Raw genomic sequence first — 16,421 nt, 5'->3', positions numbered from 1 at the left:
ACACACTGTTTCCTTCAATTCTTAATTGTGGAGATACATTATATTTCTCACAGATCTACAACACACAGCTGAATCAACTCCTGGCTTTGAAAAGGTGGATCAAACGAGGGTGACATCTACATAATAAGGAGTTTCAGCCCAGATACAATTACGTACATATATTGGTAAACTCAATGCGAAAATATTATCTACATCGTGGTTGCTTTAACTAAATGTTTAGAGGTATAATAACAAACAATTATTTAGAGAGTTTGCCGTGCTTGTTGTTCACCATGGAAACGGACGTTTCCCGTTTTGAACGAGACAGTCCTGTTTGAGAGGCGTGTCCCGGTCGTCCCTTCGATATTATTTAAAAACACTATTTGTACCGTTTTAGAAAAGCCTAGGGGTTAGCTTGAAAACCAAGTATAAAGTTGAGATATTTCATGCTAAAAAAAAAAAAGTTGTATTGTTTTGCGTGTGTTCCGTTATTTGTAGAGAGTGCATAAGTATGCCCAAGAAACGTATATGCAGTTTCAATATGAACTTGGGACAAACCACAAACTGAAGTGGGAAATCTCGCGTCAGATGTGTGGGGTAAGGTTTTTGAGGAGATTTACAAACGGTTGGTGAAAAATAAAGCCCCTCTCAAGAAGATTGATTGTTCTGATACATACTTCTGGCACTCCCCAACTTCTGCGTAGGGCTAACATCAAAGGTTGATCAGAAGGAACCAGAAATACTGTGTAAGTCACACCGAGATTATAATAAATAATAGCTTTTGACAATGAGAGATCATATTTCAAATAATAAAATAATAATAATACTTTAATTATAACACTGATACACTGATCTCCTTGGGATGTCCCGTTTTGGAGTCAAAATATTATGGGCACCCTACTACTAGGGTGCCAAATATCTAGCTCCTGGGTTCTCATTCCATTGTAATTATCATACTCTTACCATGAAAAGGTCTCCTGCGTATTATCTGCGGTCCCGGGTTCGAACTTAGATGAGAGCTCCAAAATTTGGGTGATGATACAACACAATTAATATAATTCAAAGACTTAATAAGGTTCTTAAGGCGGGGGAGAACCGGAAATTTTTCCACCTGTTCAGGCAGCTCCGGCGTCCACCCATCGTCGTATAAAGTGGGTACCTGGAGGAAACTCTGGGGGTAAAGGCGGCAAGGGACGTGGTGCTGATCACATCACCCCCACCTTCGGCCGTAATCAAGAAAGTGTGAGGCCCTAACCCCACGCTCCCTATACGCCTTCATGGCGTGGTGCATTGCACAGGGGAGCACTTTCCCTTCACTTTTTTTTTTTTTAAATAAGGACGATCTGGCTCCTATTGAGAAAGTCTGGTAACAGCGTCGATGGGACTGAATGCGATCAACGAAGAACCCATTTGATAAGCACTGGTCTTCAAAAGGCTGTTGGACTATAGAGTTACTAAATACATGGTAAAAGCAGATAACTTGGTCCAAATTTAACAATGTATATCTTGTCCCAACCCTCCATCCCCGGTCACGTTCCTGGTCTTGTGTGTATATATATAAGTGTCACTTCACCAGAAACCGAATTCATTGCCTGTGTGCTCACTGCAGGTCGGTCTGCTTGAGACGATTCCAGACACTTTGGCGCCAGCGGCCAGCTGGGTCGCTCGGAACTTGCTTTTGGCGCGCCACGATTCGGATGGAAACAGACAACTCTGCTAGTGATTCTTGCAGTCTAATTCTCGAATGAATATTTCACTTGCTCTCGTTGCCTTCACTAATTCTATTTAAACCAGCCCAGTAATCAAAGAACAAAATAGCTATATTGGGAACCTTTCCAACAACTCCCACATTCGCAAAATAGTACATATTTTGCTTGGTTAAGTCCGCTTTATGCACAGTAAGGCTTATTGGGAATGGATCTACAGTTTAAAGTGGAATCCAACCCACAAAGTGCCTCCACCGGGTATCGAACCCGGGACCCTTTGATTACAAGGCGACGAAGCAACCAATACGCCATTTTTTTTTTAAGGAATACCCCTAACCGGAACTATCCCCCGTTTTTCACTATATTATCAAGATTTTCATTTCTCGGTTATTCTCCATTTTCAGTTTTTCTCATTTGGACAAACAAATACCCGTGCTTTACCCGGGACTCGCACCCGGAACCCCTGACGTCGTAGCGCTCTGTGATAACCACACCGTCACGGAGGTCGACAGGGCCATCGGGGAGGCTTTAAGTGGAACTCGTACCCCTCCTACTTGACTGCGAGAAGAACTACCGAAATAAGAAAGGACCGGGCGTCCGGTAAAAAAGGCGCGAAAACGAAATGCTTGTGGTCTAGGTGCTAGGACGCAAAGAAGCACCAGCAGGCTTCATGGGTGACGTGGAAGTAGAGGTCAGGTGATCAACAGTTACTGTGATTGGGTGGTTGCAAGGAATGAGATTTATAAAACATTTTCTTGTTCGCTCCATTTGCGAAACAAACATTTCTCTACGATTCACATCAAGTTTATACGTCAATCATTCTTTATTACAATTATGCCCTATTTCAGGGGATCCCAAACTTTGTAGTTTCAAAAGTTTTCTGCGGCGCCCAAGTCAGAATATAGGCATAGGCCTATCTAAAACTTGCAACGCTAAGTTAGTGTTGTTAGGTTGCTTGCCTTATGTTAAAAAATAAGCACATATTTCAAATTCAGAAACATTGTTTATGTAAATAGTACTAAATAAGCACATGTTTGGAACAAGCATATCTAAAACCCTGTGTAGATTAACAAGTAAGTGGCATTTCAGTTGAAATTCCGGAACATTTCGCGGCACCCCAGGGCGCCGCGGCGCACCCTTAGGGAACCACTACCCTATTCAATATTGAATCAGTTTGTTAAGAAAGGTTTAATTAAAATGTCCATTAAGACTCACACCATTATAAACTTGGATAGTTTCGCTGTACTGGACTTCTGGTAAATTAACACTTAATTCATTTTACAAAGAAATTAAATAAGTTACTTTTCCTTTGCTCCTTTTGTTCAAATGTACAGTCTACATGGAACAGCCATCTGAAGCACCACCCTCCTCCCCAAATCTAATAACTCCAACAGAAATAACTTTTTTGTCGACTATAGTCTCCAAATTCTGTTCTCAACCAGAGAGATAAAATCGTAACAATTCTATTGCGAGTGACCCTTCACAACGATGAGGAAAGTGAGATCCAAGTTCCAGCGAATAATTTGTTAGGGCCGCTTCAGTTGATTATAGTGCACGCTGAGTTTCAAATATAATGAGTGGCTTCGCAAATGATCTACGGAGACTGTATTTGTATAAGCATTCTCTTCCTTTCCTGAGGAGAATTCAATAAAACAATGGCTTGGTGTAGCTTTCAGAGGGGAGCGGCACGTGACACGCTTAACTTGCAAACCAGCATTCAGAAATAAATTCAACCTTTCGTATCAAGACAGGTCAAGCTTGTCACGGGCTGCTAATTTAATAAATAACTAATTAACTCAACTAACTCAACTGAGCTGAGCTTAGCAACGCAACAACGAAGAATCTCTCGCCTCACCTGCTGGGCGAATTAAACATTACATGAAATATAATATGGTCAGGATAAGTGCCTAACAGTCGGAGTTACCGAGAATAAACCTAGGAGGATTTCATTTTAAATACCTGAAATGACGTTACATAATACTACGGTGTTTCTGAATATACACATATATTAAAGCACATATAAATACACAGTACATCTTGCCCTCTTTCACTCGATCTCACATTCATTCTCTCATTCTATGGCATATTGCGACAATATGACAAATACAAAGGTTAGATTATTTACTACTTTGACCATACTCTTGCTATGTCTTGGCTACATTGCCTTTTACAATTTATCGTTTAGGATTTTAAGCATAAAGTGAATAATTGTTCCTTGTGCGAACCCCTTCTATCTTTTCTGAAGGTATAAATATATTCAATGAACTATTGTTTGCCGTTAACATTAACTCTGATCTTTAACATTTGATTACTCCGCCGGAAAACAGATGTCTAGGGTTGCCATAGCACTGATTTAAGTTATGCAATGATTTGATTTACGCAGATTCGCGGTAGATAGTCGTCATCTTTCTCACACACGCACATGGTTGGATCTTACCTTAGCTGCATTCCCTCTGACCTGGGTTGGGCGGAAGTGGTCCTACAGTTTTGGAAGGCCTCCACACTCATTGTTGCACCTCGCGGTTATCCTGGTTGGCGAAAGTGGATCGGTCGGCGGCTCCATCTGGCCTCATCGGATCCTGGCTTCACTCGTTCACTGTCGACTCCATACGACAACTTGCGCAATAATAGGTCAGTCCTTCGCGGCCACTCGTAAGTACAGATACGTGACTTGGGCGATGAGACGAACATACGCGATGAGCCATTCGCGGTTTCACATGGATATCAAATGTTATTAACTTTCACTACTTTGGACGTTGTTTCGGACGATTGACACAGGTGGACGTGCCTGGCGTTATTCTCACATAACCACACGTATGTGCACGGATGCGTTGACGGCAAGGGGAGGACGACCCCCTGGTTCTATATTCTGCTCTACTCCATGGCTCTGAAACACTCACTCGAGGAAAACAAATCCAGACCTCGAGTCTGCTTGCAACTCGCAGCTCGGTCGCACGTAGCTCACACTCCGGTGGCGATTGTATGCAAAACTGTGGCAAACTGTTCCAAATCATCCCTTTTATTCCAGATTTGAACGTAGTGACGCGCTACCCTCTATGATCAGGTGCTTGTTTATTGTTTCTGGTGCTTTGACCGTTGTCCTCCTATCCTGGTCAATGCTCACTCAGGTCCTTAACCCCTGGCAGCAGCCCCTCGCGCAGAGATTAGGCTAACTCTTCCTCTTTTGTATTCAGTCACGAAACGCAGGAACAACTCAGTAGGGTAGCTTCTCCCTTTCAATCCGGCGATGAATCTTTAATAATTCATAACTCCCGTAGTTCTGTTCTGATTAGGCTCAAATCTTGGAATCAGTACTTTCATGAGGTGTTCTTCCGCTGGTGAAAATCTCATCCAATTCGGTCCATTGGTTTAGAAGTTGCATTTTTCTTGATATTCCCATAAGAATGCATGTAAATCCGAATTCGGGCGGAAAACTGTCGTTGAGCAAGCTAGTGCTGGCTAAGGCAGTTCGCTAGACACCTGTATTCGCGACGGATATTAATATTACAAATTGCAATTAATTCCTACTAACGGGCAATTAGATTAATTACTTGTCACTCAATATTTGACCGTTATAAGCTGCACGTGTAGCTCTGATTAGGCCGTTTTCTCAATACCGTGCATCCTGTCACCTAGTGCTCTTGTTAGCTCATGCGCGGTGAATATTTGGATTTAGACTAACTGTGCTAGTGTCGCTTGCCGCTTGCAGCTTCTGTGTGAATTCTCCGTGTCGCTTGTCGCCTGTCACTTGTCGTCTGTCGTTTGCAGCTTTCTTGCCTTGTAAGGGAGAGAAAGCGCCAACCAACACATGTCCCTTGGAAGCGAACCAGCAGTAATGAATTGAACCTTTCGAACAGAAGCGACACGACAAGATGCAGGTGTCGCTTGTAGCTTGCGTGTCGCTCTGATTGGCCAGTTTTGTTAATACCGTGCATCATGTCGCTTCGTACTTTTGTTCGCGCATGCGCGGTGAATGCTTTGCCTTATATTGAATGGTCTAATGTCGCTTGTCGCTTTGGTATGAAATCTCCATGTCGCTAGTCGCCTGTCGTTTATGCCGTTTAAGCAGATTCCAGACCGAAGCGTAACGCGACAAGCGACAAGCCTCGGTAATCATTGCAACGTTTCGAACTGATACAGCACGGTAAGCTGCAAATATTGCATGTCGCTTGGTTGTGTCACTCAAACTGGCTACTTTATCAATGTTGTGCATCGTGATGCCTCCACTTGTCGTGCACGGGCGGTGAATGTTTTAGTCTACAAGACAAAAGGGACCCGTGTCTCTTGTCGATGTGGAAGCACACTGTCGCTTGTCGCATCCGTCAGAATTCTTCCCCTGACCCCTTCAAGGAGACTTCAGATCGAAGCGACAAGTGGCAGGCGACAATCGACAGACAACACTGGCATGGACGTCAGCAGGGTTTTTTCCAGGGAAGGGCAAGGAAGGTATTTTTTTTACAGGGGGAGCAAATAAGCCACATTTTACCCAATGTTCCTTCAAAAAAACATTGCTTACATTTGAATTTATCATGTCCGTGCATTAATTAACACATATTATTGTGGCTGAAATGGAATTATATGTGTGAAATATATAATTTTTGGTTGACTTTCATTTTCCAAAGGGGGCACGGGTCCCCCTTGCCCCCCCCCCCTTACGGACTCCCATGAACACTGGCGACTTCGATCTAAAGCAAGAAATTCACCGCTCATGCGCGAAAAACCTAATGCACGGAGCCGAAAGCGACATGTGTATCTTGCCCAGTCGCATCAATGCGAAAGGTCGAATTGATTACTGAGGGTTCAATTCCAAGCGATACGTATCTCTTGTCGCTTGTTACCTATTGCGTTTCGCTTGGTAGCGTTCCAATAAAGAGCTTCGTTTCACACAGTTGCGGCATGATAGGCCACACAAGCCTGCTTTGATTTCTGAAATCTTCAAACAACACATAAAAGTATGCAAAGTAAAAATTAAGAGTCAGCGATTAGGGTAAATGTGATTATTTTCTCAATTCCACAGTGGGGCAAAACCTCCTTAAGTACGGCTGTGACTGCACAACAGTTAATCCCTTCCTAACTCCGCCGCGAGAGGACTTCTTTTTTTTCCCCTCCCCTTCCGACCGCCGCGAGAGGAACTCTTTCCCCCTCCCCTTCCGAATGCTCTGCGCCGAGACAGAAACGTCCAAGTTACGCGCTCTCAATTGACGCCGTAAAGCGCATTTCACAACTATTTTCCCAATTCGGTATGGTACGTAGCTGCTTACACACAGGAAGAAATCATGTGACCTACAAGAATTGTGATTGGTTGGACGGTTTGTGCAATATTGATCGGTACCCACAACGGATGCAATTGTATTAAAAATTACAACACGTAAATTAGACAGGTGATATTGGTACCAGGTTCCAACAAGAATAGTAACCATTTTTTCGTGAGGAAAACTGCATAAATGATAATTTTCAAAAACCACGGTGGTATTTGTAATCACATGCATGGTCTCGACATTTTAAAATGAATTTTATTTTGCTAATTTATCAAATTATAGTGGTTCCAACAACATATGTACACTCACTCGGGCCTTATAAGACCACGTTTACACGTATGTGTGTGTGTGTGTGTGTGTGTGTGTGTGTATATTGTAATGATGCGATCATTACTGGATCCTTTTTTATGTTATAAATTGTGTATGTCTATGTATTCCTGTACGTTTGAGTTCTTGGCCGTTGGGGAGCGGTAAGTTTGCAGTAACGGTTTAGGTCATTAGCGGGCCCTAGAAAAGGAAGGGAAGGGAGCAGTCGGGGTCAGATGTTTGGCGGAGTACAGCAATGTAACAGGTATCTTTTTGTCTGAGGGGAGTGGCTGGGCGAGCTTTCTTTCCTTACTATGTGAACCGACGGGGATATTAACTTTCTTTCTTTTAATACACACACTTGCTCTTTTCACATTTTTCCAATAGTTTATTTCATGTGGGAAACCGCTTACACAACACACATACCTTCAGCCACCTTTTTTGGTACAGAGGGTTATATATATATATATATATATATATATATATATATATATATATATATATATATATATATATATATTACTCGTGGAGCCAGTGGCTACGCGAGTCTACACACTCTCTTCGGGAAGGGGGGACAGGGTACACCGAAATGTAGATTTTGCGAATAGCGGCAAAGAATTAACTTCTGTAAATATTATATCAATAAACCTATATATATCTAAAAGGAAATGGGCGTTAAACTATAATTTGAAGACGTAGGTGTATATTACCTAAACTATTAATAGCATCCACAGAACTTCAGGTACTGCAAGTTTTGAACCTCGGGACAAGGATTCAAAAACGTGTGGTTGTGTATATTGTGTATGTTGCTGAGAATCAGCTTAAAAGCACAAAATATACCGTTACATACATTGGGCTTAGTAGACACAGGGTCCTCTGTGAGTACTGTAAATTTTGAGATCGCAAAAGAACTGGAAAAACAAGGAAATAAGATTAACAATAAACGTATTATTATTTTTTTTGCAGTAGGCTCTGTACAATCATGTGGGGAAATGTATCTTACTGTACATTTGATTGGGATGAAACTCAGGCATAAATTCGTCGTTTTGCGCGATTGTTTCAAGGAATTCATCGCAGGTCGTGGGTTCATAAGGCAAACCGAATTATCTCTACAATTGAAAGAGGGAGGCTACAGCTTTGCAGACAGTAACGTCATCTATTTGTTTTCTGCGGAGAAGAGGGAAGCAGGGAAGAGTCTTCCGATTGTGCAGGGGGTAACGTCGACTGTGGAGGCTGAAGTTGGGGTAACCGCGACGATGGGAAAACGTGAAACATCTGATGCAACAACCGCGACGATGGGATATTGCCAAACACGTCCCGAAATAGCAGAAATGATTGAGCGTGCAGAATGTTCACCAGAAGTAAAACTAAATTTAGTAGATATTTTAAACATCTACTGTAAAGTCTTTTCTGAAAAACCTGACGTTACACACATCTTACAGCACAAAATAGAACTAACCGATAGGACACCATTCTATTCTAAGCTTCGTATTTTGACTCCAGAAAAGCAGGAAATAATGGATAACTGTATCGATGAGCTGTTAGCTGGGAGTTTCATTGAGCCCTGCAAATCTAATTACATTAATTCACCATTGCTAATCAGGAAAGGGGATAAATACAAGGTGATCCTGGATCCTCGAAAGACAAATGCAGTAACATAGAAATCTAGGAATGAAGTCCCGGATATGTTTGAATCTTTAAGTAAATTAGGCAAAGCTAGATATTTCTGCAAATTAGATTTGGTAAACGCTTTTGGACAGCTTTTGTTGAAAGAAAACTCACTCCAATACACGGCTTTTAACACTACACGAGGAATCTTTCGCTATTTGAGATGTCCCTATGGATTGAGCATGATTCCTAACACACTGGCGAAACTGATGAATATTGTCCTTGGAGAGCTTCAGTGTGTCTCATGCATTGCATTTTACGATGACATTTTGGTTTATGGAGAAACGGAGGAAGAATTGTTGCTCGTGGTGAAACAGGTTTTGGAGAGGAAGCACAAGGCGAACTTAACACTTTCACCATCGAAGTCTTAACTTTTAACTTCAGAAGTGGATTACCTGGGTTTCAGAATTTCTCACAAGCAGGTGAAATGCCACTCATCCAAGATGAGTATTTGAACCAGATAAAGGGCTCCGAAGAATGTGAAGCAACTCCAGAGCATTTTAGGATTCTTCTGAAAGGTCACATTAGCCACATGTCCGAGTTAACAAGTCCTCTCACTGACATGTTACGCAAGGGAGTTCGTTTTCGGTGGACTGATGTTCACGAAGAGTGCCTGACCAAACTGAAAGAAGCAGTAAAGAATAACGTTTCTCTGTACATTCCCGTACTGATGAGCCGTTCGTCATCTACAGCGACGCGAGCGATAACTGCGCCGGTTTCTTACTAGGACAGAGGGACCAAGGAGGGAAACTGCATGTTGTATCCTTTGGAAGTAAAAAGTTCTCACAAGCCCAGAAGAACTACAGCACAACGCACAAATAATTCCTCGCTTTGCTCCTTGCAGTCGAGACTTTCGACAAGTACATCTGCCACGCTCCGGCAGTGGAAGTTTTTTCTGACCAAAGTGCGCTGACCACGATATTCAGTACAGAAAACAAGAGAGGAAAGATGTCAAGTTGGACCGCTCGTCTCTCGCGCTACCCTCTCCTCATCAAATACGTGAATGGAGAGCTAAATCTGGTAGACTTTCTATCGAGAAATGAAGTACACTCATCCGTCTTAGTACGACGGGTTGCCCGCAGCGCAGGAAACATTCCACCTGGAAGATGAAAATGATGAAGGCTACGTAAAATTCGAAATGGAAGACGGAGTTGTGATCGATTCGTGAGATATTGCACAGAAACCAGTTGCTGACCTCAGTGCTTTGTGCACTATACAAAGCGCGAAGCAAATAAAGAAGAAACGACGAGAAAATTTGCTTCGGTGGATCAAACTACCCAAGGTTCGTCTCCCTAAAAGTGAAAAGATGCAGGGCTTTACATTGTTGCCTTTCTCCGTGGCCGAGGTGAATGAAGAACACGAACCGCTGGATTCGAGCAGGATCCACCACTTCAATCATTTCAGAGCAAATGAAAGATACATTTCTTGCAGGCTTAGAAAAGACTGTTAGAAACGAGGAGGTGGATGGAACGAAGAAGCACAAGGAAAAGTTCGTATTTCGACGAAGATGGAATTCTTAGGAGAAATTTGCCTTGAGAAAAGTACAAAGAGAAATGAACGGGGAAAATATGGGCACCTCTTTCTCTACGTGCGCAAATTCTTATGTCGTTGCATGATAGTGCATTCGCTTCTCACCCTGGAAGATTGAAAAAGGATAGAAGAGGCCAAGAAGATAGTTTGCAGCAATCAAGAGCGCATGCATAATGCACAGAATAAAGTATATGATAAGAAACGGCGCAAGTGCACGTTTAAGGTGTGGGAAAAAAGCTTGGCTTAAGGAACATCCTCTCTCTGATAAGGCCCGCGGAGTAACCAGTAAACTCTCGGGGAAGTTCTCTGGACCACACGCAATTGTGGAGCAAACTTCGGCAAATACCTTCAAACTAAAACACAGCGAAGAATATTGAGAGCCAACAGCGATCAGTTAAAGCCTTATTCTTCGCCGCCTGAGTTCGTAAAGAAAGTAGCCGGGCAAAATTCAACAAAGGGAGCGCACGTATCTTCTCCAGAAGACGAGAATGAAGATGTACCCCAGATGCGTTACAAGCTGAGAAACAGATTCTGATCTAATTTCAAAAGGGGATTTTTGTAAATATTGTATATAGGGATTTATCTATCTTTTCTTTATTTTCTATTTTTAATTTATTTTCTCTCTGATACCTCTCACACTACTCGTGCAAACGTTTCGTTCCGCAGTCACCTTTGTCACAAAAGGAACGTAAAGTTAGAGCAGTTAGGTGGTGAGAAAATCCAATGAACAGCAGTGAAATCTCTTGATGTAGAGTCAGTTAGACCCATTCATGTGGAAACCGATCGAAGCGGTGTCTTCCGATCTCGGCAGGAGCGCAGAGCAGTGGCGTTGCCGGGAGTCGAACCAGCAGCCTTGGTGACTTGGATGGATTTCCAGGAGATTGTCTCTCATTGGTCCAGATGGAAGAGATGCTGAGTGGGTAAGAATCGACGTAGGTTAACCAGCTCCAGTGCTGAGGGAAGATCGCGGATGTCGAAGTACACTTGTGGACAAAATTAGAGTGAACATTGACTGTCAGGGTACAGTGGGGATAGGGGACAGGGTACACCGAAATGTAGATTTTGCGATTAACTGCCAAGAATTAACTTCTGTAAATATAATATGAATAAACCTATATATATTTAAAAGGAAATGGACGTTAAACTATAATTTGAAGATGTACGAGTCTATTGCCTAAACTATTAATAGCATCCACAGAACTTCAGGTACTGCAAGTTTTGAACCTCGGGACAAGGATTCAAAAATGTATGGTTGTGTATATTGTGTATGTTGCTGAGAATCAGCTTAAAAGCACAGAATATACCGTTACAATATACACACACATATACATATATATATATATATATATATATATATATATATATATACACACACACACACACACACATGCATACAGGATGTATCATAACTGATGGTCATAAATGAAACCAGAGATACATCGCGTAAAACCTAGACGAAAGTTCATCTTCCACTTTTCCGAGAGATGCTCGGTGTCGGAGCTGGACAGCACCGAAATTGTGGGAAAGTACAGTTCACACCTCTGTAGGACGAGTACTATGGCAGTTAGAAAGGCGGTTCCAAAGAAATCATAAAGGAATATTATGCGCTCTACCAGAAACGTATCATGGGAGATCTGTAGAACCTCTGTGGAAGGGACTCCCGAATAGGAAATGGGGTTCTCCGTACAAAAAATACGTGAAAGGGATATCTGAGGAAGCAGGTGGACGCCAATTACATGATATCCATATACCTAGGTACCATTCACAATTACGGAAACACGATAGACGAAACCGGGATAATTTTAGCATGGTTGCATTGCCGGAGGGGCAATAAGAATAGCTACACCGACAGTAAATGCAAGCAAAATACTAGTTTGCTGACGAATGTCATGGGAAAACATTGTGGTTGAATGTAACCTGACATGGGAAAGAGTTTGAAGGAAGTTATTAAAAATACACTGAACACGTATGATACACTTTACTTCACAGGTAGAACACTGTACAAGAAGTTACAGCAAGTGCTTAAAATGCCTTCCGTTCATTTCCACACAACAGCGTAACCGTCGGTGTAGTGAATGCCGCAGTTTCCCCAATATCCCAGGTGTATTTCGTACTTGTGCACATGCATCAGTCACACGTTCCTTTAACTCGGCAACATTATCAACAGGAGAGCTGTACACCATGCTCTTCATGTGACCCCAAATACAAAAATCTAATGGATTTAAATCAGGTGACCGTGGTGGCCACAATACATGCCCCGCACGACCTGTAGAGGGACGACCATATCGTCGCGTAAGGTGCCGTAAGGTGCCGCACAGGTAAAGCAAAATGTGCTGGTGCCCCATCGTGCATGAACCACATACACAACGGCTGATGAAGGGGAACATGTTCCAGAAGGCGTGGAAGATGATTACGTAAGAACTGAAAGTACCCACGACCATTGAGTTTGTGTGGCAGGATGTGAGGTCCCAATATGAAATCACCTACTACACCCAACCACACATTCAAGGTGAAACGTTGCTGATGTCGTGACTCAAACATTTCATGGTAATTTTCGTCACATCATACGTGAGTATTATGAAAGTTCACAATTTCTCACAAGTGAATCCAGCTTCGTCTGTGAACAAAATGTCATCTGAAAAGCCTGGGTGTAATGCAAGTTTTTGCAGCATCCACTCACAAAACCTAACCCTGGCCTCGCCATCCGTTGCTTGGAGATCTTGTACGCGTTGGAGATGGTACGGGGATAGTCCAGGCGTTTACTTCGTTAACGTCGAAGAACTAAAGAAAACGCCGGCACAAACGGGGGGGGGGGGAGTATAAATAGCGGGCGAGTTGTTTTCGTCCAATGACACTCAACCTTCGGCCAGTGGGCGGAGCTGTCATTCTGCTCATCTACTCCACGTCGAGTTTCAGTCACATGACTGCGGTTCAGAGGCCTGCATAGTCTGGCTTTGGCCTACCCGCTGCCCGCTTCCCCGCGAGAACAGGTATACCTGCTCTCCGGCCAACAGCAACGAGTCGACTGCGTCTTTACCCGGGTTTCTCGTCTTCAAGGCGCTCTTCGCTTACAATATAACTGGGCATTCAACATGACCCGGGCACCTGCAAAACCTGCTGGAAGGAAACTGTCCTCCGGCAGCGTGTCGCTCGAGGCGTTTCTTCACGACGTGGATAGTTGCAGCTTACGTAGCTCTTAAATCCTACGAAGTCCTAGAAGGAGCTTTCTGCTATAAGGAGAATTTATATACTTAGCGATTTCAGTTCTTCGTTAGCAGTTTTTAACTTATTGCCAGGAAATGCATGCAATATTACAGCTTCATTTATCTAAATGAATGATCGGCAAACAAAAATTACCTCACTGAAAACTAATTGTTTTTTATTGCATGGTGCCTTAACCAGTTACGCAGTTTTGCAACCAGAGGGGGGCATGGGCCATTGCTCATCAACCTTGGATGGAAATTAAGTCTAGTGGAGGGACAAGGATGGGTGTCAAACATTAAAGTACAAGAAAAAACAGGCTAGCAGAATTTTAGAGTAGCAGGGCTAAAGGAGTTTCAAAATGGAATTAGTTTTCATATTTTTCTTGCATTTTCCTTCCAGACAGCCAAAGGCGCCTGCAGAGGGGGAATGGAGGAGTAATTGCAACCCCTTGATTTCAAATTTTATGAAAGTAGAAATATATTATAATATATTATACAGTATCATCAAGTTCAATGCCGTCGCTAAGGGGTAACGGGAGTCGGGCCTGGGCGCCGAACGATCTAAATGAAAAACGTTTTAAAACAGAGAATGCCACGGCGGCCCATGATATTATTTGCTTTCAATGTTGGTTTGTTACGACTTGGATGAATTCATTATGTGTTGTATTTAAATAATATATATGGGCCTCCCCTATGGCGCAGTCTTGTAATGAGCGTGTCCCGGGTTCGATACCCGGTGGAGGCACATAGTGGTTCGGATCAAACTTTAAACTGTAGGTCCAGTTCCGATTAGCCTTACTGTGCATAAAGTGGACTTGAAACACCAATTCAATCAATTCAATCAATTAAATAATATATATGTTTAATGAAACTTTGAATATGTACAAAATTTAGTGTTAACATATGTATTTCTTATTTTACATTGCTCCATGTGAAGAGAAAATATTGGAGATGGAAACTTTACATGCCGATATGTATGTACATTCGGAATGCATTTATCATGCACTTTCTTTCCTTCAAAATCAGGTTATGTGCTTGTTTTCCATTACTAGCTAATGTGAAATTGACGTGTTGAAAAATATATTTCTAGTCCTCTGTCTCAACACAAATGCGCGAGAACCGACTTCTACCCCCTTTTTGCATGATTTATGAGGATAATAATACCTTTCATGCTACTTTATTACTATTATTGTTATTGTTGTTGTTGGCACGTTTATCCAAATACTTGCCTTCCCCCCAAAGGAGGGTAACGGCAACGCCCCAGGCCCCTGGCTGGCTACGGCCCTCGTGTTTGCAGTAGAAGAATGTGTTGTTCGGCTCGCGACCTAAGCGACATGTTTCAGTTCTGCCCTATATCCCTATATATATATGTTGTTTACGACATATACTTATGGATTCTGTGCCACCGAAAACCTATTTCAATGTGTGTGTGTGGGTGGGGGGGGGGGGTAGCAACATTCGTAAATCTGGTTTCATTGGCGATGTGGCTTACGAAACTTTGAGTTCCCTTTTTAAGTAGTGAAAATCTATTGCAGTTGGCAACACTGCAGACAGGTGTGCGCCCGGTGCAGTTTCTACTCGAAGCCACTACGTCATGCAGAGGGAGGGGTGTGCAGTTGATTGAATGAACGCACTGAGACCTACTAGGTATCTTACGACTACGGGTACCCGGCGGGTTTTCAATACCTACCAAGAACGATCTGGGGAGATGGTCAAGCAAGGTGCTCAAGTGAGGGTGTTGCGCAGGTTGCATGGCATTTCAGGAGCGATGTCTCGCGAACAGGTCTGCTCCAGGTCTTGTGCAGGTCTCTGCTGCGGATACGCTGTTGCCGTACTTTTCAACTTCAATGTGGAGACCATGGGAAGGCGCCCAGGGACAAGGTGGCTTAGAGCAGATGTTGAGGCTAGATGTGTGGCAACACTGTGCGGTGAATTTGATTGTTGCAGCTGGTGGGCGCGCTCCGTCGACTCCAAAGTCAGCCGGTTGTTAGTGTAGCCATCGCGTCGACTATAGAGCAACTGGCGGTGTAAAATGCGCCACACACTGCTGTGAGAAACCCCTCGCTCCTGTACCGCGATCCTCCTAGTTGACGCGCTAAAAAATACTTTCCTCTTCTTCCACTGTGATACGTGTTGGCTTACTGCTTCTTTCTCCATATTCAAAACTCCCGTGTTCTCGAAGGCGTTGGTGTAATCTTATGAACACGCGACGATCAGGGTGCCGTCGGCGAGGAAAAGCTTCCTGGCACAGTCCTGCAGCCTCCACTACATTGCCGTCCGCTTTCCCGTAGAAGAAATGCATGTCCGCATAATCTTCGTTGGTGTACACACGTTCCATTTGAACCGCTAAGTACATGCACTTCACTGACAGACAATGTTGTACGTATTCCGTCTCAAACAGACACACTTACTGAACTACGTCACTGTGTGCTTCTAGCCTTGACGCAAGTCACGCTGCCCCCTGACGGTAAGGATAAAAACTACGCAAATTACGTATTACGTAATACTAGTAAAACACGTCGTATCTTTTACGTGATTCAAAGGCACCTACAGTATGAAGTACAGTGATTTCCAATAATGTAATTTAAGTACGTTTCGATTAGGGATAAGGGCCTCTCCGCTGGCGGTTCGATACCCGGTGGAGGCACAAGTGGTTCGGATCCCACTTTAAACTGTAGGTCCAGTCCCGATTAGCCTTACTGTGAATAAAGTGGACTTAAAACACCAACTCAATCAATCAATCAATTAGGGATGAAATGAAAACGAGACGA

At 43.1% G+C, this 16,421-nt stretch overlaps 1 protein-coding gene across 1 annotated transcript in view; it reads right to left on the bottom strand.

Annotated features, from left to right (window-relative positions):
- Positions 1-15,988, bottom strand: part of LOC145991672 (uncharacterized) — a 128,873-nt gene extending 112,885 nt beyond the window's left edge. The window contains exon 1 of the mRNA XM_083127735.1: positions 15,793-15,988. Coding sequence (XP_082983861.1) covers positions 15,793-15,988 — 196 coding nt within the window. The remainder of the gene's footprint in view (positions 1-15,792) is intronic.
- Positions 15,989-16,421: the final 433 nt, after the last annotated feature.

The sequence above is a fragment of the Lepisma saccharinum genome, chromosome 8 (genome assembly GCF_977018435.1).
Source record: "Lepisma saccharinum chromosome 8, izLepSacc3.1, whole genome shotgun sequence".
NCBI lineage: Eukaryota > Metazoa > Arthropoda > Insecta > Zygentoma > Lepismatidae > Lepisma > Lepisma saccharinum.
Note: the sequence above shows the minus strand (reverse complement) of the source record. Positions and strands in the feature narration are given on the sequence as shown.